At 39.7% G+C, this 25,749-nt stretch overlaps 1 protein-coding gene across 2 annotated transcripts in view; it reads left to right on the top strand.

Annotated features, from left to right (window-relative positions):
- LSAMP (limbic system associated membrane protein) overlaps positions 1-25,749 on the top strand; it is a gene marked incomplete at both ends in the record, with an annotated part of 2,089,443 nt that overhangs the window by 2,039,331 nt on the left and 24,363 nt on the right. For both annotated transcript variants that reach the window (XM_080918681.1, XM_080918680.1), the window contains 3 exons: positions 8,978-9,112; positions 18,870-18,990; positions 19,457-19,605. In XM_080918681.1, coding sequence (XP_080774807.1) covers positions 8,978-9,112; positions 18,870-18,990; positions 19,457-19,605 — 405 coding nt within the window. The remainder of the gene's footprint in view (positions 1-8,977; positions 9,113-18,869; positions 18,991-19,456; positions 19,606-25,749) is intronic.

The following is a 25,749-nucleotide window of genomic DNA, read 5'->3' as shown; positions in this document are numbered from 1 at the left end:
ATCAGGGGATCTCTGCAGGAAATTGGCTGGGTAGATTAGACAAATAAGCTAATTCTGGGTTCAAATTAGACACTCTGCCTCCATATGTAAAGTGGAGAAGCACATATGTAAAAAAAAATAAATGGAGAATAATTGAAAGAGACTCCTAATGCCAGTCAACCTCTGGCTTCCACAAGCATAAATATGTACATGTGCACACATATACTGCCCCCACACACGTGTAAAGCACACACATACTCATGCACAAAAAGAGAAAAAAAAAAATGATACTGATAGTCAAAGGACTTCAGATAGAGTTCTGTGTAATTTGTGAGATTTTATTCTCAGAAACCACATTTCTCTGGAATATAAAAAAAAGAGGAAAGGAGAGAGGAAGGAAAGAAGGAAGTTAGGAACAGGAACAAAGGGAGGGAAAGGAAGGAAGAAGGGAATGAGGGGAGAGAGGAAGGAAAGGAAGAGGAAAGGATGGGAGGAGGGGGAACGAGAGAAGGATGGAGGAGGGAAGAAAGGAAGGGAGGGAAGATGGGAGGGAGGGAAGGCAGGGAATGAGAGGGGAGGGGAGGGGAGGGAAGGGGAGGGGAGGAGAGGGAAGGGAAGGGGAGGGAAGGGAAGGGGAAGGGAGGGGAGGATAGAACTCTGCAGGTTCAAGATTAATTTAAGAGGTGGATGCTCAAATGAAGTAAATCAGAATTCCTACTATTCTCCACACGTGAGAGAGTCTTCTCATGAAGGTACTCATTTCCCTTCCATGAGCAACTCTTTTCCAGACCACTTCCTTTGTGGTTTGTGGGCTGATTCTCTCACTTTTGTCTGCTGACTATCAGTAAACCCATTTGCCCTGGAAATGCCTTCTTGCCAATGGTAAGTCCATTGCTTGAGGCTTCCAGGGCTCCTTTGCTAGATGCTGGCATTTCCATGTGCCAGTGGTTTGTGATACTAATGGGGGAACTTCTAAAAAATAGATGGCTGGGGCTGAATTTTCAAGTGCCATTTTTCACAGTTATTGCTTTGTTTGCTTCTCTTGGTAAAGGCGGTAAGTGATGTGTAGGGATGATGGCTGTGTGCTTCCCAGGGTTTCCATGACACAATCCACTGCTTCGCTAGCTCCCTAGTCCCCTGTACTCTCCCTGCTATTTTATACACTGGAGGGCGAAATTCACTAGATTCGGGAAACTATGAACTAGGCAAACTCTAGCCTCCTTCACCAGTGCAAAACGACAAAACAAATTATGTTGTTCTCAATTCTGATCTTGAGCTCCACAACCCTACAGATCTGGTTTAAACATCAACACCCTCTTACATTATGAACCTGGGTAACTTCCCATTCCACACTAAACCTGTGTTCTACATCCCCATGTGACGTTCAGGATTCCGTGACTTGATATATTTTGACTATTCCTGCTGAATATATGAGCACATTCTTCCGCAAGCACTAAATAGTATCTCATTCAACAGCTTTCCTGATATCTGGGTTTAGTGAGGACTTTGGGCGTTCCACAATAAAGAATTAGACAGAGAAAAACGCATAACAGCAAGTGAAGTGGGGGACTTTATTAGGGAAGAATACACTTCCAAAGGAGGAAGAGGGCCTCAGCGGAAAAAGGGGGGGCAGTTCTACAGTGACTGCTACACAAGGACAGAGTTCTGTGTCACATAACATAGCTTAGGGGTAATAGTTCTGGCTTCTTGCACGTACACCATCTTCTATGTTTAGTTCCACAGTTTCATGCATCCTATGTTTCATTCACATCTTTGTTTTAAGATCTATTTCATTTTGAATTGTGTGTGCGTGTGTAGGCTTGTATGCTTATACACACACACAGTTGCCACTCCTCACTAAGGCCCATAAAGAGTGTTCAATTATTTGAAGCTGGAGTTGCTAGATATGTCCAGACATAACTGAACTCTACACAAGTAGCAAGTGCTCTTAACTATTAAACAATCTCTTCTGCTTCCAAATGCCAGTGTTTGTTTTTCTCTTTTAGGCTGTACTAGAGATTGAACCCAAGGCATTAAACATGCCAGACAAGGGCTCTACCACCGACATACATTCTCAGGACTCACCAGCATATTAAATCTCTGTCTAGGGGTATGCGTTTCAGTGTTATAATTTCAGGGCTCCATCAGACTCTCTAGAATGCCTCCACATCTGTGCCAGTGGCCCCAGTCACTTCCAGCCTCAGCTTGGGGTTTTCCAGTCTCCTCTTTGCTAACAAGGTGTCCTCATATGCTAGCAGCACAATGACTGTTTAAGGTCTTCTAGATCTCACAAGCCTGAAGCTCCTTCCTCAGATCTGTACTATTTCATAAACTCTCAATAGGCTCCAGTATTTTGCTGGACTCCAACAGGTCCATCAGGAAACATCAGTGATTCCCATGGTATATAAGGCACAATGTGGAGTATACAATATAACCATAGCAATCTTTAATACAAGTCCTACAGAGAGCTAAATATAGATGCTCTTGATTTTACTCTAACACCAAGTACCAGTGCCAGTAGACTAGTGTGCACACAGTAAAGAATTTCAAGACCCAGGGCTAGAAAGAATGTGTGGATTGTGGCCCCAGCTAGGATGCTGAGCTTAAACAATGTCAGCTAGCTGATATTGTGTGTAAGAACAAAAATGCAAATAGGGACGAATTTGATCTCTGTGGATGCCAGAGCAAATAATTCCAGAGCTTTCTTATTTTGCCCAAACTCATTCACTGAGGCAAAGCCCATTGTGACTCTCCTCTGGCTTTGTCCTTGTCCCTCCTTTCTGACTGCACTGTTGGGAGCTGCAGAAGGCATGAAGCCAGTTTACACATTCCACACCCTGCTGTGTTTTACCATTCAGAGAAAGAACATTAGTCAGTAGGAGTAACTCACTCCTTCCTGTTCAAGGAATTCAAACATCTTAATAGTCACACATCTCGGATAGCTCACTCTTCTTTCTCTTTGTCTAACACTTCCTTGGAATCATCTTTAACATATGCAGCCTCTCTCATTTACCACCAAGCACCCCCTATTCCTATTCTCTCAAGATGGCTGCTCCTTTCAGTCACACACCACTCCCTTCCCAAGCTGACAGGAGGGATGAGAAGTGGTTTCCAACTTAGGATAGCAACGTTGTAAATACTGCAAGCTCTCTCCATGGCTGGAGAGAAAGCTGAGAAACAAAAACTTTCAAAGGATCCGATGAGGAACTCTAGAGATATAAGCAGAACCTGATGCAGGCAGCCTGTGCTTTATTATATCCTCTGACATTATATCTTCTTTAACATTTTTGAGTGGAATGCCATGTAGAAATGTAGAGAACCAAAAACAGAAATGAATATGCATGTCCTCAGGAATTTTTTAAAAAAGGAAAGCACAAAATTAAAATGGAGGACAATAAAGGAACTGTAAGAACAGATACTTGAACACGTACTTGTAGCATCTAAAAGTCACCCAGGAAACTTCAAATGGCATCATCAAAGTTGTGTGTGTGGGTAAGTTCATAGCCTGCCTTTGTCGTTGTTACTCTCATCTCCAAACACACACACACACACACACACACACACACACACACAAACACACACACACCTGCAAGACAAATTTCAGTTCTTTGCTTTTCATTAAACTGTATGTTTGCATTTATTGCTAAAGTGTTTATAACCAGGTGTATGTAAATCATCAAATTCAGGCGAGTAAAGGGAATGTCATTACAAACATATTTCCCCCTATAGAAAGATAGATCTGCTAAGTCACTTTAAGACTCCTCTCAGAACACAGAAAGAAATGATTTGTCAATTTCTAAACAGACATCAGTCCTTTGAGCTCTGCATTTTTAAGCCCACAAAACACTAAACATCAAGTTTCATGAATTGTTGTTCATGAATCTCAAATAAAACAATAAAGAATTACAGATCTCATAATGGGTAATAAGGTAGGAAGCCTTTAACATATACTGCTCTATGTCAGACAGAAGGTATGTTGTTATACCCCGGGGGGGTGGATAAGAATAGCTTACTGTGTTCACTGAGTAAATATTAGAGGGCTAATGGATTTTTTATAGTAGTAGTATTTACTAAATCCCCCCCCACTCTGTGTGTGTGTGTGTGTATGTGTGTGTGTGTGTGTGTGTGTGTGTGTGTGTGTGTGTGTGTGTGTTTGTGTGAACCTGGGTCTCTAGATAGATGATAGACAGAAAAGAAAGTGGGGAAGAAAGGATGAGGCAGAAGAAAGAAGGAAAGAGGTTGAGAAACTCCATAGAAGTTTATCTAGTTGCGAAGGACTGCTGAGTTACAAGGACTAAGTTGGCTTTGAAAACCCAGTTTCACCAAAGCAGATATTGTTCTCAGCACCACTGGTGGAGTCCTATGGCTAGTATCCCTAGCTGCTTTGCCTCCACACCAAAGAGAATGCTTCCCTCTTGCCGTTAGCCTTGGGTTCATCTTTCTGACTCAGAAAAACATATTAATGGAATTTGTAAGGCCCAACTTGAATACACAGAGACAAAAGGGTGTCACGATAATTGAGTGCAAGAATGTGAAGGGTACAGACACTGAAAAAGACAGGGAGTTATTTGGCTTCTCACTGAATTATTTCCAGAAGACACATGCTTGCACTAAGCAGAGGGTAATTTAAGCTAAACGCCAGACACCAGAATGAACGTAACATTCATCAGAGTGAGAAAAGTGGTTGAGATGTTTGAAATACAAAAAGATTGAAATTTACATTTTAAGCAAAATTTTTACAGGGTAGACAGTAACAGACTGGAATCAGAGAATAACATAAATTGTCATTTGCAAGTTCTCCAGACAACTTAAATGGCAGGTTCTAGGTTGCTTTCTGTCCGAAGAAGTTCTTGAAAGGACAGGGTATGGTGATAGAAGCCTTGAGTGGGCAGGAAGTAGACGTGTGACCCAGAGAACCCATGCCTCTCTGTGAAGATGCATGGTGAGAAGAAAGAAAGAGCACAGGAGAACATGAGTGTACTTGAGCATCTTCTGCCTCACAACTCATGTGCATTATTGCAGGCTTTAAAACAACCGCAGCTGCCAGATCCTGAGAAATACAGAGGCAGATGCTCTCAGCCAACCATTGGACTGAGAATGTGGTCCCCAATGGAGGAGTTAGATAAAGGACTGAAGGAGTTGAAGGAGTTTCCAACCCCATAGGACAAACAACAATATCAACCAATCAGACCCCCAGAGCTCCCAGAAACTAACCATCAACCAAAGAGAACACATGGAGGGACCCATGGCTCCAGCCACATATTTAGCAGAGGATGGCCTTGTCAGGCATCAAGGAGAGAAGAGGCCCTTGGCCCTGTGAGAGCTCAATGCCCCAGTGTAGTGGAATGCCAAGGCAGAGAGGTGGAGGGGGTAGGTCGATGGGGAAGGATCCTTATAGAAGCAGGGGGGTAGGATAGTGGGTTTCTGTGGGGGGAAACTAGAAAAGGGGAAAAAATTGAAATGTAAATAAAGAAAATTTCCAAAAATAAATAAATACAAACAATAAACAATCGCAGCTGCTGAGACTAAAAGGAAAACCATCGTGTCAAGTGTCAAGTCTGTTTCTTCTGCCACTCAGCTCATGGCTGAAGCAATGATTCCACACAACACTGACATCCATAGGACATATCAAGCAATGCGCCGTCCAGATTTTGCAGCGGCATATTCCGCACACTAGCTCCCCCAGCACACAGTACCCTATTAGGACCATTAAAAAAGAATTGATTTTTATGATGGCTTCCACGTGTGGCTCCATTCTCTTAAGCTGTATGAGGTGTTGTGACAGCCTCTAATACCTGCTTGTGTTGCCTAATTCTGTTCGGCTGTGTCCCAGCCCATCAGGTCTGCTATAATGAAAAACTATAAGTGGCTTACACACAACAGGAACTTATGTAATACAGTTCTGGGGGGGGGTGGAAATCCAAGATCAAAGCGTCTGCATGCATACTGTCTGGTGAAGCCCTTTTCCTGGTTCATAGAAAGCCTGTTTCTCTTGTGTCCTTACGAGGGGCCCATTCTCCTGCTCTTACCATAGTGCCAAGGCTTTAGACTTCCAGCTTGCATTACATTGTAGATTAAGCTTCAGCATTCAAATTGTGGAAGAGCCAGATGTTAAATATGTATCAAGCTACCAGAGTAAACATTTACCAACTTCCTAATCAATGGCAAACCTCATGTAAGATCATGGAGGCTGCTGGGTATGAAACAACCCAGGAGGCTTACTTACAGTCTGGAACATTGGATTGCTTGCAACAGAAGACCTCATGCTCCTAAGCTATTATTCTAAACTAACGAGAGATTCTTGATGAAGTAGTAGAAATACTACCTTCCAGGTAACCCTCTTGTGGGCTTAGGCAAAATTTAATAGCAAGAATGTCAGAAAAGCCTGAGTTTTAACTAGAGGATCCAGAATAAAAGAAAGGAAGAATAACAAGGTGTATGCAGAGGACTTATCCAGTGGTGTAACTGATTATCAGGCTTAGTGAATGGAGGAAACTTGTGTGCTTTATCCTACAAGAACTTCTCCATCCTCATGGGACTTTATTTGGGTGTTGAATTCTGGAAATAGAGGTAGCACTTGAGTAGAGAAGGCTATCATGGGAAAAGGAGAAAGGATATTTGCCTCCCTCTCTGTGTTATTGTAAAAGAAAAATCCTCCTCCTTTCAAAGGTGTATTGGGAAGTTCTTCCTACAAACATGAGACTGAAAGTTTATCTAATGGAGACCTGCTTTATTTGCTACTTCTGGTGGGGAGAGGTAAGGAGTGTAGGGTGAGATTATTTAACATGTGCATTTGGTATATTGGAATTCCAAACCCTAAATCCAATAAACATAGCTTTATTTATAGTTGTATTCCAAAACTAGTAAAGCCTGAGGAAATCCTGAGGAAAATATCTTTCTTTCTCTCATAACAAGCTTATTTCCTTAAGAAAATAGAATGTGTTTTATTTTACATTTCTAGATATGTTGTTGGAATTGAAAAGAATGCCATGTTTCAACCATTCTCAAATTTGCACCCATTCTTTCTCTTACTGAAAATTCTTTACTCACATAAAGATAAGTTTTGCAGTTATGGAATAGGACAGTTGGAGAAATCTTAAAACTCTCATAGCTGTCTTTAGCACCTCTTGCTATAATCTATCATTACACTTAAACCCAGAAAAAGTGACCTTTTACATTTTCTACATATTTTGCATCCTACAATGGGAGCATAAGATTTTGCCTGTCTACATGCTTGAAGATGGGGAAAGGAAAGCTCAGGTGGAAAATAACCCCTTTGGAAATAACATTCTGAGAAGTATCCTAGCATGCAGCAATTTCAGTACAAACATGTGCTATCCAGAATACACAAAATACAAAGCAAGTAAGTGTATATTATTATTGCCTGTTCCTTATTTTCTCAAAGCCAGGCATCTTGTCTGTTCGCAGAGATTAGAAACTTCTGAATTCCTAACAGTTGTGTGATAAATCATTATCAAAGAGGTCCTGTGTTCCTCTGGGAGTCTAGTTATCCGGCTTGGTTGACATATCAAGACAATGAATTCCTGTCCATGCTGGCTGGATGTTATGTTGATTTAGCCATTTGGGGATTTTTAGGAAAGGAACAGCTTGTGGCATTTGAGCAAAGCCATTAATTGGTCCAGTTTAGTGTAGTCTGACAAGGAACAAGACGGAGCATGACTGTGAACATCCTTACCAGCAGCTCTGTGCTAACCCAATGGGCAATGGAATTGTGAATTTGCTCATTTGAGGGGCATAGAATGTCACTAAAGTTAAAATCCATGGACCATTCTATGTTTTAGCTCATTCCCAACCTCCTTGTCCAGCATCTTTCTCCCTTTAATGTCCCCTACCACTTTTTTCCTTCTCAATCTAATTAGAAAAATAAATAAATAAAGTTCGATTAATCAGTTAGGTTCCTTGTAAGAGTGTAAAAAATTTCCTGTCTAGTTTTTTCTTATGGAAACAAAACTTTGAAGTTTGTAGATTATTCCAAAATGGAGCCTTCCTGTCACTAACTCCAACTGTTAACATGGATGTAGCTTTTTATGCCTAGATTTGGTGTCTAAATTAAAGACACCATTAGGCTGACGTTCACATTCATCTATCCGCAGCTTAAAAGCCTGAATGCTAATCAGCACAAGAATTTATTAGCACAAGGTAATTAGCACAGGGTTTATTTTTAAATATGTAGATCTACTTTTTCTTATGTGTGTGGATATATGTACGTATGTGTGTGTGTGTGTGTGCATGTACTATGTGACACATTCTTGTAAGTGACTATAGAAGGCAGATGAGAGCATTGAGTGCCTTAGACTTGAGTCTCAGGTGGTTCTGAGCTTCATGATGTATTGTTAACTGAACTTGAGGTCAATAGAAGACCCGGAAGCCCTCTTTACTAGTCCCAGCACATTTTTTTGTGACAAACAAGATCTACGTAATCCAAAGAGTGGCATTTCTTGCAAGCAGTCCAGCCTCTCTACCAGCTCTGTTAGTGTAGGAGGGTAACTAGTAAAGATGATTACCAATGCATCATGCAGATCCCTGGCGCTTCATGCCAACTCCTGCCCCTGCTTGTTCCAAATATTTGACTAATGACTGACAGATATAAATGCTTAAGCACTCTAGCCTCTTCTCTTCTTGTCATCAGGACAGTGATGAAATGGGACCTGTGCGGTCCCCCCAGTCCCCAAAGGACTAAGTCAGCATTGCTTCTGAAGATTTACCCTGGCATCATAACATTGTTGGCTTCTCTCTCTTGCAGCTACCATCTCCCCACTCCTCTGCCAGCTTTTTCTCAAAACATTTCCCACTTAATCACATTCAGAAGAACGTCATCTTGGCATCTGCATCTGCAGATTCTGACCTCAAAGCACGTTGTCAAATTCATGAAAAGTCATGTTGATTTATTGCCTTTAAAGGGGGGGAGAAGAAATCTGCTGCATATTTTAGACATAAAAATAATCAGCAATTGTCTGTTTCATTTAATTTTTTTCAGGAAGAGAATTTGAAGGAGAAGAAGAATATCTGGAGATCCTAGGCATCACCAGGGAACAGTCAGGCAAATATGAGTGCAAGGCTGCCAACGAGGTCTCTTCGGCGGATGTCAAACAAGTCAAGGTCACTGTGAATTGTGAGTACCGGAGCCGCAGGTGTTCCGTGCCCAGGGCACAACTCCACTCCCAGGGAGCTCTACAGACTCCATCAGCAAAGGCTCATAGCATTTCAAGCAGATGTTCTTCTGGTCAGGGATGCACATTTATACATTGGACACTTCCAAGGGCGAGACTTGGCCTTTGAATTTGATAAATCAACTCTTCTGATTCTAAATATAACCAGTAATACATTTCACAATAGCCCCTGTTTTTTCCTCAGACTGTGGAATTAAGAAAACACGGTGAGATGCCACTTGAGTTTCTGGCAGTCACTGTTTTAGAGGCTGTGGACACCAAGGTCATATTACTTTGGGAAAAGCAACAATCCGTATCTCCTTTAGCTGGAATTTTTATCTCAATGCATTGTTTGACAGAAGAGAATAGCCCGAAGATTATATTTTATCCGCTGCTATTTAACTAATTGGCCTTGGGACCAAATTCAAGCCCATTTGGTCAGACACAGGCTGTCCCTGATGGCTAGAGGGGAATGTCTGATAAGTTAATTTTAGTTATCTATGTCTCCTAAAGCCTGGGCATTAGGAGTGAAGCTTTCTCTAAGATGCATAGGTAAGTAAGCACACTTTGAACTTGTCAGATGAAAGGCTCCTTAGATGTAGTTCAAAGTGGGAGGAGGGAGGACCTATAGGATATGTGTCACCCAGCAAAGGAATAGAAAATTTGTTTATCCTACTCAATTAGGAGTGACTTTCTATAGCATTCAAATTCAAGATTCTTCACTACATATTTGTGGCTAATGACATGAAAGGACAAAAAGACTTTCCGACAACCCCCTCTCTCTTCCCTCTGCCTGTGTATGTGTGTGTTTATTACCACACTCATACACACATATCCCCATTAATGCACACAACACACACACACATACACACAATCACACATGATTAGCCCACATCTGAATGTGTATTTTAGGCCATGATGTGGTACATTTTGTCTTCCTACATCTTTCTTGCTGTCACCTATATGCCAGAGTCAGTATATGTGCTCTCTAGTCTTCTAACAACCCTGACAATGAAAATAGAATCAAGTCCAATTTAAAGTTGTAGAAACTGAAGCCTGAGTTTAGAAAATTGCCTATCCGAAGCAACACAAAAAGCAAATGTAAGAAAAAGGTGTTCGACCTCAGGTCTATTTGACTCTAAAGCCCAAACTTCCCAAGGAAAAAGAGGAAAAGGAGAAGTTTCAATTATTCAGAATGCTCTACATAACTTCCTATTAAGGATTTAAGCATGGTATTAGTATCATCATAATCCAATGAGATAAGCATCAATATTCTTGCTTTAGAATTTTGGAACTGAGCTTGCTTAAGGTGGCTTAGCCTCTGCTGGAATGCCCTGGTCCCCAGTGCCCACCTCCAGCCAGCCTTATAGCTTTCTGAAATGGGCAGTGAAGGCTTCACTGTGTACCTTGGGGAAACCAATAGACACAGCACTGAACTCCACATTTATGATCTCATTTTTAAGAGCAAGGGGTTGCATTTGATGAGCTGTGAAGTGCTTTTATCCCTGGCTGTCTCCAATTTTTTTAGTAATAGAGTTTTGAAATGCCAGTATTACTATTCTTTTGCAGTACTGGGTGTGTTTCAAAGATGCATTAATGATCTCAATGTTATAAAATGCTTTAGGTCCTTTTTTCACATGAAAGGCAATTTCTCTGGGTGTTTATATAAGTTTGTAATTAGGTTAGTTAACTTCTTTTATGCACACACAGCCATGCTATCATCCGACACCTCTTCTCTGACTTTTAGAGTCAAGATTTCATTTTCTCTTAATTGACCTTCAACTTAATTGGGTTTCTGAAAGTCCAATCCTGTAGTAAATAGAAAATATTTATGCTTCCATTGTATGAAACATCAAAGTGGTCTGGATGGGAGATGGTTTCCAAGATCAAAGCTAGTCACCCGGGTCCTGTTATTATTGAAGCAATTAGTCTGACATTGCTCCCTCTCCACTGTCCCCAAAGTATAATTTAGAGCAGGAAAAATTCTAATAATTTTCAAGAAAACTTTTGTAAAAATATGAGCTTTTTCCAGTAATGAGTGAATCACTGGATATGGACAGAGCCCTCCAATTCTCAAACATTATCTTGGGAGAATTCAATTAGACACCCAATGTGCACTAACCAAGAGGAGCAAGAATGTGCTCAGCCCTACAGAAATAGTCAGTAAATGTTAACTGAAGGTAATGACAGAAAACTCAAAATAAAACTCCATTTTAATACTTTCCCAAACTCTATAAATAAATGATGCCGGCTACGAATCAGGAAAAACAATCTAATTTCAAATTCTTCTCGAATCACTTTTTTTAAAAAATCCAAACTTTATAAAGTACATGTATATAAAACCAGCTCTTACACCAGAAATTCTGTTCATATAAACCATGTTACCCAGACATAGTTGCACTGGGTAAAGAGATGTGGTCTCCAGGACTGAATTAAAGAAGCAATTTCTCACCTATAGGAAGATAGCCAGAATCTCTTTCATCACTTTCTCTGAAACTTCTTCCTGCTGTTTAACTTGAGTTCTCTTCCATTTCAAAGAGAGGCTTCAGGATTAGGTCAGGCAAACAGGATGGCTAAGAAAACTACTAATGAGAGAGATTATCACACTGAACATACCCTGGATACCACTAAAGGAAGCAATCTCAGCACTTTTAACTTTCCCACCGCCGCACATTGATTCATTCACTTGTTTGCAAACAGATGTTTGTTACAGGACACACAGAGGCTAGCACACTAAGGAAGGGAGACATAACAGTTTTACCCACTGAGCTCACAGCAGATTCTGTAGCCTCTCTTTATTTCTCTTAAATAGCCTGCCTCTGAGGTTAGGTCTATATTCTTGCACATTTTACATGCAAAGTCTATTTCCTAAGTGGCAGGGGGTCCTGGAACCTATAGAAAGCTAGATCATTGCCTCCAAATCTTTGACATTAGATAAATTTGGTGAGATTGATACAATGTAGAAGACGTTTGACTTTCTGGGTCTTATGGAGGGACAGATTATATCATCCACAGAAATACACCATCCTGGCTTTGCACTCTCAACTGCACCCTCCAGTATGTATGAATGAGTCTCTAGGATAGCATCTACCACAGAGCAAGTGTTCAACAGGTGCATGCTATTGCTTTTATTCAGACTCCTCTTCCTAGAATGGACTTCTAGTATTGAGGAAATTCCTAAACACAGTTCCTAGATCTCAGTCTTCTATCTGCACAACTGGCTACTGCCTTACCTTTTGCCTACTCATGGTTTGTTCTCTGCCTCTGTCTCTCTGTCTCTCTGTCTCTCTGTCTCTGTCTCTGTCTCTCTCTGTCTGTCTCTCTCTGTCTCTGTCTCTCTCTCTCTCTCTCTCTCTCTCTCTCTCTCTCTCTCTCTCTCTCTCTCTCTCTCTCTCTTTCAGCCTCACATTGACAACCTTTGCAATTTCTCTTTCCTCTCCTTATTTCCCATTCACCCAACTCTGCATCTAGAACTAGATGGCTCACCCTAGACAAATGGTGGGAGACTGGTGGCATGGACATTCACAAAGCTCTTACATGTGCATTAGTTTAGAAAAAGCAGAAGTAACTGAACGACATGCACCACCTGTTGAGTATACACTTGAGTGGGGATACCTACAATGGCCAAGAGAAGGCATGGAATCCCCTGGGTCTGGAATTACTAACAGTTGTAAGCTGTCAGGTGACTATAGAGAGCTGGCAGATTCTTGAGTACAGGAACAGGCATGTGTAACCTCTAGGAAAGCTTTCCAGGACCTAAGTGTGTAATTTAACTATACTCTTCAGTACTTTGATTCAGAGGTTACCTGATAAGCAAATTTAGAAGAATAACTTTTCAGTGTAAAGTGAGACCACAAGTTATTCATGGCAACACCTATCTAGTCTCTGTGCTGGTCTCATATTTTTCAAGTAACATTGTCACTTAGATATTGAGAATTTCATAGAATAGAGTTGTTCATAACTATTTTCTTCACCCACATCCTTCCAGATTTGCAGATCTCCCACTACCAGCGTAACTCCAACTATGTCTCTAGTTTCATATACCCTCCACACCCCATCTCATATATACACAGGATGTAAGCATTCTCTGACCCAAAGCACTTATGAATGGCAGACTTTAGACTCCTGGGTCTAACTCAAATTTTTCTCCACCCATCCCGAAGAAAGCAATAGTGGTAACAAGCAATTGATGTACCTACTTCATGCTGCAAGAGTTCATTACATGTGACTTAATACAATATTTGCTTTACACCCATGTATGATATGGGTAGATGTTATTGTCTGTATTCCTAGGCAAGAGGCTGAAAAGAGAGATGTTGTGTATGGCAACAGTATAGGCACAAGAGAAAGTCAGGGCTGAACCTTCAGGTTCCCAATTTAGAAATATACCAACTACGTCACTATATGGTCTGCCATTTTTTTCCAGCGCTCTGTAAACATTTGCAGAAGTCTGCAACGTTTACCTTTCAAGATTCCTTAAATAATGTTTTATTTCCTTATTATGAGTCGATTCCTGGAGCTGGAGAGATGGCTCAGTGGTTAAGGACACTTATCGTTCTTATACAGAAACTGGGTTTGGTTCCCAGTATTCACGTAGCCGTTGAGGCTTACGGCCATTGCAACTCCAGTTCCTGGGGCTGATGCCTTCTTCTGACCTCCCTGACCTCTAAGGGCACTGGGCTCTGTGCAAACGGTGCACAGATGTATATGTGAGCAGGAACTTCATACACATAAAATAAATAAATCTTAAAAATAAAATGAAAGAACTTATTCAGACAAACGAAGCATTTCAGAGAGGGTCAGAACATGATCAACACGGATCTAAATCTTTACTTCAGCAAACACTGTTCAGATGTATTTGAACAAGCTACTAACCCTCTGCAAATTTCCTTTCTTGTTCTCCAAATAACACGACCAATGCATAACTCGTAGGGCTGTCATTTGGACAAATAAGGATGTCTGACATCTGAAACAGTGCTAATGGGTGTCTATAGTGTTGTAAATCACACCCCTTATTCAAATTTTATTGTTTTTGCCATCTTTCCCAATATTAGGAAGATTAAATGCATGAGCGCTTTTGCCTAAACCACTCTTATCCTTATTATCACTGTTTTGATGAAAGAATTTTGTTGAGATATAAGAATAAGAAAGTCCTGACTAATATTTTCAGGACCTGGAATTTTATAGTTAAAAATAAAACTGGAGGAATCATTTGACAATTGTACATAAGCTCTTCCAACATCATGTAAAGAATGACAACGAATCTATCTGTGCAGCATTTTTAGAAAACACATTTTTATTATAATCATATTTTGAACAGGCACATGTATTATTTTAACTCTACAAGGCTTGCTACAGTATAATTCATAACAATCTTTTTTAGCCTTAGCTACACAGAATTCATTCCAAATGAACTTTGAAATGTCCACTCACAAAAACCATGGAAGAAGGTCTGGACCAAGATGTTATTTGAGAAGTAAGAGGAGCAACAAGCTTTTGTGCCCCTTATTAGTGGCTGTGAATTGACTTTGCTAGAAGGGACTTGCCAGGTTAAAAGACACAAAAAAAAGTAGTTGGACTTGGTGATTGACTAAAGTCATCCTTTTTTCTGAATTCAGTACACTTACTCCAAGTTTGTAGATAGCTTTCATCATGCTAGGGCCTCTGTCAGCTTAATAAACCATTACCTTGTTTTCTGCTCACATTCCAAACAAATTCAGAAATAAGGATAAGTTGGAAAGGTTAATTGCTTCCATGGTAGAGGTCAAAATAGAAGTGGTACCAAGTAGTACCTGAGCATATTCACCTAGCCACACACCCCCCAGGCACCCTGGGCTGAGATGTCTGCCTTTATGAGAACAGAAAGGAGAGGCTCTACATCTAGCTAAATTCCAAAAGTTCAAAGAACTATTCTTCTAAAACAGAAGGATCTGAAATCTAAGGAACTTGGAACAACATAGTTAACACTATCTCCAAAAAAAAGACAGACAAAAAAACAAGCAAACAGGACAAAGAAAAGAGATGAGACAAACTCAATGTGTTCCCAAATTTTTATAATAATAGAAACCAAGTAATAGGTATATTAAATAATAAAAAATTAAGCAGACCAAGGAATGTTTTGCAAAATTATACATCTGGGACTTGTGATCCTGATACTGTCAGGACTTTGAAAGAATATACTACAGCAATACCCTGTCAAGCTGCTGCTGCTGGTGTTGGTGGTGGTGGTTGTGGTATTGACAGTGGTCATGGTGATGGTGGTGATGGAAGTGATTGTGGTAAAATATAAGGGTGTTTTTCTTGACTAGGCAAATGGCAGAGCAATGAAACATCAATCCCCACTAAGACTTTGTCAATTATATGCATGTAACTCCAGAAGCAAACATGTCTTGAGATTCATTTTCGATATTAAATAATAAAAAAACTATAGAATTGGAAGTAACATTGTCTTTTCTACCATAATCTGTGGACCACTGAGCTACAAACTAACAGCACAGGTGTCCGAGGAGCAGGATAAAGATAAAAATAAGTGAGGATACAAAATTAAATGGACTAAGTTATCACACTGTTGGTCATCTCTACCTTATTTACTGATGTGGTGTGTGTGTGTGTGTGTGTGTGTGTGTGTGTGTGTGTGTGTGTGTGTGTGTGTGTGTGTGAGACGAGATGCATGTGTGTGCATATGTTTGAAGGATAGAAATTAACTTTAGGTGTCTTCCTCTGTTGTTCTGTACCTTAGTGGTTTGTTTGGTTTTGGTTTTGTCTTTGTTTTAAGACAGGATTTCTCACTGAACATGGAGTCCACCAATTTGGCTGAGATGCTTGGCCAGGAATGTATCAGAACTTGACCAACCTTGGCATTGCAAACATGCACTTACATGTTTAACTTTTTACATGAGTGCTGATGATCTGAACTCAGGTTCTCATACATTTTCATCAAATTCAACTCACTGAGCCATATTATGCCTTTTTATACATTATTTTGGTGAATAGCATCTCTTGATGGCCAGAAAAAAAAATCCCAAATGTTATCCCTTTAGCCTTCCTCCCTTCCCCTTTACATCTAGTTCATTGCTAAGTTATCATTTCTAAAGCTCTGTATATTTCAAATCTGTACTCCCCATCTTTTTTACTATAACCCTGGTGCAGGTTTTCCTAAATTCCTTCATCAGTTTCCAAATAGGCCTCCCTGCTGCTCCAGAACTTTATTGATGCTGGAATTGAAGCACTGTGACTCTGGGCAAAGTACTAAAGTCTCTAATAAGAGAGAACAAGGAGGGGCCAAGCCTCACATTAAACTCACATATATCAAATTTAAATCTAAGCTTATAACCTTCTTTATTTTATGCTTCTCCCCTCTACCAATAATTCTACCATCAGCACAAATATATCCAATTCATGCATTATCCTTTGAACTGATGGGCTTTCATGACCTAGGTAGCCAGACACAGATAAAAAGATTTTCATTGAAACCTTACTGATCATTTTAAGCTGTCTTCTTCCTTGAAAAGATAAGGAAGGGGGGAAGAACTTAAACTCATGTGGATGGTTCTAAATCTAGGCTCAAAGCTCATTTTTCAGGTTTCCTAAGTGTGACCACTAAATCTACCTCCTAACCTATGGAGTAGATAAATGAATTATCCAGAAAGCTAGAAATTTAGATGGAAGAATGGTTAAGAGTATAAAGATGCATGTGCTATAATAATATTGACAGTTAAGTTTTAAGAATTTGGCTGGGAGAATTGCTAAGTACTTTTCAAGTGAAATTCCCATAAACTACACCAAAACTATGTCCCAGGGCCCCTTCTTTCAGTTCAGGGTTTTGTTGTTTTTTTGTTTTTTTTTTTTTTTCTGTTTAGCTTTTCAGTATAGCATCTTCTCATTTTGTGTCTTTAAGAAAATGAGCAGCTAAGTCTAAAGCTAAAAAAGAATACCAATATCAATACCCTGAACTAATGTTTGCATATGGTTTGACCGCATTATCTAAAAATTGTCTTCTTACTCTTTTCTCTCTGAAAATGACCAAAAAACAAATCTATATTGACAGTAAAATGAGATGGAAATAAACTGAAACTGCAGTCTGGCCTGACATTTTTCAACACAATTCTAACTCAGGACCAAACATTCTATAGACAGAAAACTTTAAAACTAATTTCCAAAGCTATAGGAAAACAAAGTAAAAAACAAGCAGAAATAGGGTAGTCCAGATATTTAAGTGAATTGTGTATGGTAATTTTTGTTTTATTAGTTAAGTTTTCCTCCACAAAATCTGAATAACCTAATGGGTGCTTGGGCCTATTTTTTCCATACACACAACTAAGTTTTCATTCCCTGGAAAATATCCCTTAGATGAAAAAGTTCTCTTTCTGTTTCTGTGTCCCTCTCTTATCTGTGTGCTGTGGTATGGCATGGTGCTGGTGAACATGTACATGGAGTCTTCATGTATAACCTTCAGGACTGCCATCCAATTTCTTTAACTCATCAGTTAGGCTAAATTGCCTGATCAGAAGTCCCCAGCGAATCCTCCTGTCTCCACCTCCCCAGCCCTAGGATTATAGGTTCCTGGGATGACTTTTAGATGGGCACTGGAATCAAACTCAGGTTTCCTGACTGAGCCAACTCCCTTGACCTGGAAAAGTCTTTTTTTCTCAAACATTACATGGGTAAAAACATCATTGGGCCCAGAAGATTGTCTCCCATTATTTCTTACTTCACTTTAGTAAAATATGTAAAGAATTATGGCAAAGATGGACTATCAGATGAGGTTTTTACTTCATCTTGTCAACTATAGTTTTATAAGGACCACTCAAAGGCTTTCTAAGACAGACAACAGACAGATGATAGATAGATAGATAGATAGATGATAGATAGATAGATAGATAGATAGATGATAGATAGATAGATAGATAGATGATAGATAGATAGATAGATGATAGATAGATAGATAATAGATAGATAGATGATAGATAAATAGATAATAAATAGATAGACAGATGATAGATAGATAGATATATGATAGATAGATAAATAGATAATAAATAGATGAGAGAGATAGATGATAGATAGATAGATAGATGATAGATAGATAGATAGATGATAGATAGATAGATAGATAGATAGATAGATAGATAGATAGATAGATAGATAAACAGGCAAACAGGCAGAAAGAGATGGAGATATCTACCTGCCATTGTGAGTGAAAGATCAATGAGAAGCTCCAGGACATCCAGTACCCTCTGTGAACTCCATGGGCTCCAACCCTTAACCTATACAATGCACCCACTCAGAGACATGCATATATACATGTAATTTAAATTAAATTTTAAAAAACTACTATTTGGTCTCATGACTTCCTGAAAAAAATGCAAATATTATAAACCACAACGAGGTGATTGAGAAGGAGAGAAAAAGAAAGCTTGGATTTCATAGACATAAAATGCCATTAAGCATTATATTAGCCAAATGTACAGTCTATCAATCATTTTTCACTTTACTTTAGCTTGCTGATGACCAGTTCTATCTACTGATAATGAGGCATGTCAATGATGCTTCCACATAAATAGCTTTCCTGGATCTCTCCAACCTGATGCTTTTCCTAACTCTGCCTTGGGTACCAGTTCTAGAGGTTCCCCCTTTCATGTAAACCTGTGTACTCATCCTTTGTTCTCAAAGCATCCTTTGCTCTCACATAGTAACCATCTCTGTCTGCTCCTGCTACAGATCCTCCCACTATCACGGAGTCTAAGAGCAACGAAGCCACCACAGGACGACAAGCTTCCCTCAAATGTGAGGCCTCAGCAGTGCCTGCACCTGACTTTGAATGGTACCGGGATGACACCAGGTACATGCCAAACCCTTTATAACCTAAGTTCCAAATCATGATCTCAAAGTGTCCCAGAGCCTAGTAGCAAGACCTCACTCCTCTGTAATATTGTACATTTTTTTCCTTTTCAACATCTTCTTTATTGCATCACTTAGAAATTGTAGCCCTTAAGCTGAACCGAAAAGCGCTCAAAATGAATTTAAATAGTAAGGAATGTGGTTCAACTAATAACTTCCACCTACATATCTTCCTTGAATGTAGTAGAAACTTAGTTTTAATGGGACTCATCCATTGCTGTGTCTTCTTTGTGGATGGACATTGATCAGTTCTAATAATAGAAGCTGCATGATTATAATGAGTAAGTGAGGAAAGATAAGACTCCATTTCCTCTCCTCTCTTTAAAAACTGCAGCACAAGATGAGGAAGAAACCACAAAATCCCTGCCCTTCATCTGTCTCACTTTAACTCTATTTTTTACTCTTAGGATAAACAGTGCAAATGGCCTTGAGATTAAGAGCACTGAGGGCCAGTCCTCCCTGACAGTGACCAACGTCACTGAGGAACACTATGGAAACTATACCTGCGTGGCTGCCAACAAGCTCGGCGTCACCAATGCCAGCTTAGTCCTTTTCAGTAAGTATGTCAAAACAGATCCTGACACCATGCAAGTCATAGAGTTTCCTCATATTGACTTGAAATCTACCCTGCATTCCTTAAAGGTAAAGCTACACAAAACTGAGGATATGCCCACTGAACCCAGAGTGGAGGCTGCCGGTCTCCATGGATAGCAATATTTACAAATAGAAGAACTGTTCTCTGTACTCTCTTACTTTGAATAACTTCCTAGTTTTTTCATCTGTTACATAGTTTCATTTTTCTGTCCTAGTTGGTTGTTCTTCAAGAAAAATCAAAGAAAATATATTTACTTGTGGTGACCTCTTTATGAAACTGGGGTAAATTAGGGGTCAGGAAGTAGATGACTCTTACAATACGGCAGCAAGTAGTTATTGGTAAAGCAATGTCCAGTAAGAGCAGGTGACAATGTCCAGTAAGAGCAGGTGACATCCTGGGAAAGGTAGAGGCTGGAAAAAGAAAGTGTTTTTTCTAACACAAGAGGAAAGGTAAACTAAATGTTTAAAGCATAATATAAAATTTGAAGAAGAAATGGGGTCTGTAGGGTGGTTTTCCTGTGGCAGGAAGGATTACATTTTTGATCCTTTGTAGCAGAGGTAGAACTGTGGGAAAAGGAGCATTCTGAAGGTCAGAGAAAACGCTGACATATGGTGGAGAAGGAATCAGTCCTTTTCAAAAGCATGAATGGTAGGAGACCCCACCTTGGAGTCTTGCTCAATGATAGCATGTCCAGTCATGTCTGGAACTCCACAGCCTTGTTGGTCAGATAGCTATAATTCCAAATTCAAAGGTCCCTGAGAGACAGAGAATGCTGAATGGGGTCATGGAAAGATGATAATATGTGGAACACAAAGGCTTTATTTATCAGAATAAGTAAAGGAAAATGGTTGGGATTTTCTGAGCCACAAAATTCACTTAGATTAAATAGAAAATGCTTTAAAGGTTTTATTATTATTTTAAAATAGCAAACTGCTAAACATTTTATTTTTTACTCTATATGTGTTCATTTAGAAAAAAATTACTATGGTTAGGAAAGATGTCTTCATCTCGTTGTATTCAATTTAGATGAGCCTTCAAGGGAAAAAGGGATTCTTTGAAGAAAAATCAATTTAAGTGAGAGTTCTCTTGAAGAGTAGTATTAAAGTTTTTTGGAAGTTGCTGAATATCTAAGACTACTTTTGTAAAACAACAACCATAAACTTCCCCAGACATGTCCTTAAGTTTCTCATTTTTCATACTCTGGCTTCGGTCTGTGGTAGTTTCATGGGGGAGAGCTATACAAATGCTACATCAACATGAGGCTGAAGACTCACATCCTGCTTACATATCTCTAAAGACTAAACATCAATATTCTTCACTCCAACTGGTAACAACACTCCACAGACCTTTGGGGAACTATAAGTTAGGAGATGCATTTACCCATTTCTTCCAGACCTAAGGACTCCCAGATGCAATGCTAAATCTGAGATTCTGACGAACCTGAAAGAACCCACTCAAGTAGAATATCATGCACCTAACAGAAAGGATTTTAAGGGGACCACAAAATAGAAAATGCAACAACAAGATTATTTAGAAAATGAACAATTAGGTACCACACTAAGATATATTTTTTTCTCATCTGATAGAGAATGGGAAAAGCACAATAGTCACGCAGTTCCAGTAACAAATAAAACATTGCCTTAAAGCTGAGGAAGAAGAAGTTGAGAAGAGAATGTTCACACAGAGAGGCAGAGTAAGGGCTCTGTAGACTGTGGAGACACTTGTAAGATCTAATGAAAGAGAACTACCCATCACACCCATCCCTAAAAGAATTTAACATGGTAAAATTACGAAGCATGAAGAATTTTAGAGGATTTCTAGTTCTAAACTGAGAATCAGGGAATGGGTCAAATGTTTCCTATTATAATGTCCTTCATGATTTGGGGACAGTCATCCGAAACTATGAAGTACACGGTGCTGTAAACGATGGTGGCCGTCTCCTCAGTGGTCCCATACTGCCCTCTACACAGTCAGGCATGCACAAGTACCAGTTTTGTATGCAGCATGTATACGCAGCATATGCCTTCACCTTGGTTAACGATTGTTTCCCTGCTGTATGACAAAGTTAAGATACTGTGCACCCTCTGAAGATCAAGTGAAATATCACTAGGTTTTGAAGTGGGGAGTTATTGCCATTGTAGAACATTAGCTAACAACTCTGTTTCTTAGACGCACAGCCCAGTTATGAACTTCAAGGGGAAAGGGTGTATGTCTTTTGTGATACAAACAGTGTGGCTACCTGACCACCCAAACTCCATCAGTTAGGTTCAGAAAGCATATCATCACAACCTGCATAGCTTGAGTCTTGGAGATGGGACTTTATAGTGGGCCCATTTTCACGGGCCTAAACAATAAAAGAAGAAAGAGAGGAGAAGGCAGGCAAGGATAGAAAGACAGGAGTGAAATAATAAAGGAAAAGGAAAGAAAGAAAAGGAACAATATGCCTGCATAAGTAGGTTGCCCATTTTTCACATTCAAAGTCAATGAGATTAAAGGGAGAAGGGAGGAAAGGCCCTTATAAAGCAGCTGGTGTTCCTCTGCCCACTAGTGTCAGGAGAGGTGTCTGTAGCCAGAGGTTCTGACAGAAGCACTGTGTGTGCAGCAGGGTGCTATGCTGACCAAGCTGGGCCAGAGCAGATACAGCAGCTGGTGAGCTGCTGCCAGCCAGAGGCAGCAGCAGGTAGAGACACAGAGCCAGCATCCCTGAGTTCATGATTATTCATCCTTAATGGCTAGTCAGCACATTTCCATCCCTGTCCACCTCAGTGACATGCTGACTTCTGCAGTGTCAATTTGCCATCCGTTGTCCTCAGCAACATATATATGTACCTTCTCCACTCTCTGTTCACCTCTCCACAGGGGTCAAAATAACTGAATGATCATGCAAGAATACATTTTTTCTAATGCTTTCTTCCTAAGCCACTGGAAGCATTTCTCTCTCATTTGTTCTCAATTTCCTCACATTCTAGTACACTGCCAAAGACTGCTTTAGTGTATATATTTGAATAATACGTTTGACGTATTTTTTCTCATGTCTGAACTAAGTGGGTCATTTCACATTTTTCTAAAGGTGTGAATCCAGCAGCACAATACACATGGGCTGGGAACCAGCTCCTTAGCCAGTTCAGACAGAGCAATGTTCATGCCATAAATGAAGATGTGCATTTCTTTTGATGCAACGAGTTTTATAGTCTACAGAGAGGTGATAACCATCTCGATGTTCTTAAAAAGATAACTGGATATTTACCCACAAGATGATGGACGTACTTTATCCCAGTGCTTCTCTTAAGAGAGGAAAAAGATGGACAATTGTTTGAGTGTTGTTAGTTATTCCCAAGTGATGCATATGGGAAGCTCTTACTTCACATGCTTGTCCTTTACCCATCAGGGAAGCATTACTGTGTTCCCATGATTTCCTGTTGCACAGCAATAATGTAATCAGTAAAACAAAGTGTTATAAAGTTGAGTCTGAAATTCCCAGAGGCCAGTTTCTAGATCAACACATTATTCATTTACGTAAACCAAAGTGTCCAGAGCTGGAACTTGTGGTGTGGAGGTGAAGAAACATTGAACTTCTATTTCTTCCCTGCATGAAGCCTTTCTCCTGGCTCGTTAATATTTAGTTCCTGTACAGTGAAGAGCCCTGGTTTTTCCTTCTCCCCACTACCTCCCATCAGCCTAGGTTTACTGACTCAAGGACTAAGGCTTCAATCTTTGAAATGCTGAGATTCACAAATAATGTTCCAAGTTAGTGGCTTATTTCCATGTGAGAGGAAAGTTCTGTTGATCAGTTTAGGGGCTCTTGAAGATTGTTAATCCATTAAGACCACAGAAGGTAAGAGAATAAAAATAAAGACATCTTCACTGGCCCATTCTGCACCTGTGTAAAGGGAGTCCTTTTCCATTCCACATTATACTTTTCAAAGTTTATGAACTTATAAACTTGTAATTGACTAGATAATAAAAAATGCCCAAGAAGTCCATGAGAACAGTGAGTCTTCACATCTGCTCTTCAGAAAACATTCTAAGTCAACATTTGAAGAGTTCAGTGTTAAAGGCACAATTTTTTTATTTTAAATTTTTTATTTTTTGTGGTACTTAATACTTAGCAGATTCCTTAACCATATTCTTGCAGATACTTCACCTTAAAACAAGCTATTATTGAGTTCTAACTGCATACAGTATATAACAATAGATACTCCTTCAAAGACTCTCTATGGATAAAAAAAGATGCTAGTGGGCACGTGGGTTGCTTTTTATTTCAAAATGGGTATCAAATGAGTTGAGTTCCAGGAATAGTTACCTAATACTCCCAATGAAATAAAACTGAAGTCAGAAATCATTTTTATATAAACACCTTGCCCTTCATTTCAGCTTTTTCTTGGTACAGTTTATTTAAAGTGCTTCCTTGTGAAATGTTAACAGCCATTTAGGTTGGTTTTGGTTGGCTGATTGGTTGCTTGCTTGGTTGGTTGGCTTTTTAGTTAGTTGGTTAGTTTTATTTTTATGATATCCAGAAGAATCAGCCAATAAACCTGTTGCAGCTACATGTCCCAATTAGCCAATAGGAAAGCAAAGACAATACAAAACGCCACAGCCTATGCCTCTAAGGTCAACAGTAGAGTCTGTCCCTAACATCTCCCACTCATCTGCTTTGACCTCAGTGATCCACATCCAAGGGAGAAACACAAAGTCCCCCAAGATTCCTGCTCTTTTCTGGTTTTGAAAATCAACAGTGTGAAATGTTTTTTTTTTTTTTCTGTTTTAATTGGTATCTGCATCACTTTTCCATTCACTCTTGCAGCAGTCCAACAATTCTGCTGTGCACTTTATAGGGTAGTAGAAATGGTGGTGGAGAGGATGGGGAGTCAGGAAGGAAAAAGTACCTCAGAACAGATAAGCCAGAAGGATAGAATGAAGAGAACAAGACTAACTTATGAGGGATGATAAGCCTAATGTGCTATTAACAGGGCGGGGTTAAGATGCTAATAACCAGCCCCAAAGTCCTTGTCAAGGCAATGGAGAGAAACACCATGGTTTAGCAATACACATGCACTTGTGGGAAGCTGGGCCGAATGCTTGCATCCAACTGCGAACAGTGCAGTGAGAACGTAATAAGCTGAGTCACGTAAACACTCTGAATAATAATAGTAATCATAAAATAAAACACAGTAGAGAGAGTATGGTATGGGACAGTTTTCTCCAGCTCATACATAAATGTGAAAGCCCTTCAGGTATTTGTTATTAAAGCTGGAATCTTAATCGCAAATGCACCGTGAAGGTTTAAATAACGTTTTCTGCTTGGCGTTTGTAGGACTATGACGTAATTGTTCTCTGGACTTTATTGACCAATCCTATCTCACTGCACTTCAGTCCCTTTGACATTCAACTCTCAGCCAAGCTAGGGAGCACAGTATGTAAGGTGCCTGGGAATTGTCTCAGTGACCTGAAGAACAGGGAGAGGGGGAGTCAACTTTTCCTGACTGACCTTACAGTGCAAGATGTGAGGTAAACCAAACATGAAAGTGCTCATCTCTCTGTGGCTTGGTTTTGGTTGGCTTTCCTTTAACACTGATCACTATTTAAATAAACTTCTAAATTAAAATTATAGAAAGGCACACTAATTCTGTTGCATTGTAGAGTTGGGAGTTGGCAAGCAGTGAAGCCCTGTTTCTCCCACGTTATTCTACCTTGCTGGAAGAGCCTCGGGGAAGATTTAGAGTCAAATGTGGAATATTAATGGAAGATCCCTTAATGTCTGAATTCCATCAGTATACTTACTCTACAGGAAGAAGCCCAAGTACAGATTATGAAAGCGAGAGACTTACCTATTTAAGATTGCAGGGTTCAAGTAAAACTACTTGCTATTATTTAATAAGATATCTCCTCAAAGATTGGCTGCCTATCAAATTTTGGAGAAGACTATGATAGCTAGCAAGAAGTAGGATGAAAAAAATGGATTACAGAGAAAACTGTGTCATTCCAAGCAATATATCACCAGGGATAAGGGAGAGGAAGCGGCTGGTGACTGCTCTTCTCCCATCTATCACTGGCAAAAGCCAGAACCAAGAAAAAGTCCATAACTTCTATAACCTTTCTAGTCTC

This window comes from Micromys minutus, assembly GCF_963924665.1.
Source record: "Micromys minutus genome assembly, chromosome: 7".
Taxonomy (NCBI): domain Eukaryota; kingdom Metazoa; phylum Chordata; class Mammalia; order Rodentia; family Muridae; genus Micromys; species Micromys minutus.
Note: the sequence above shows the minus strand (reverse complement) of the source record. Positions and strands in the feature narration are given on the sequence as shown.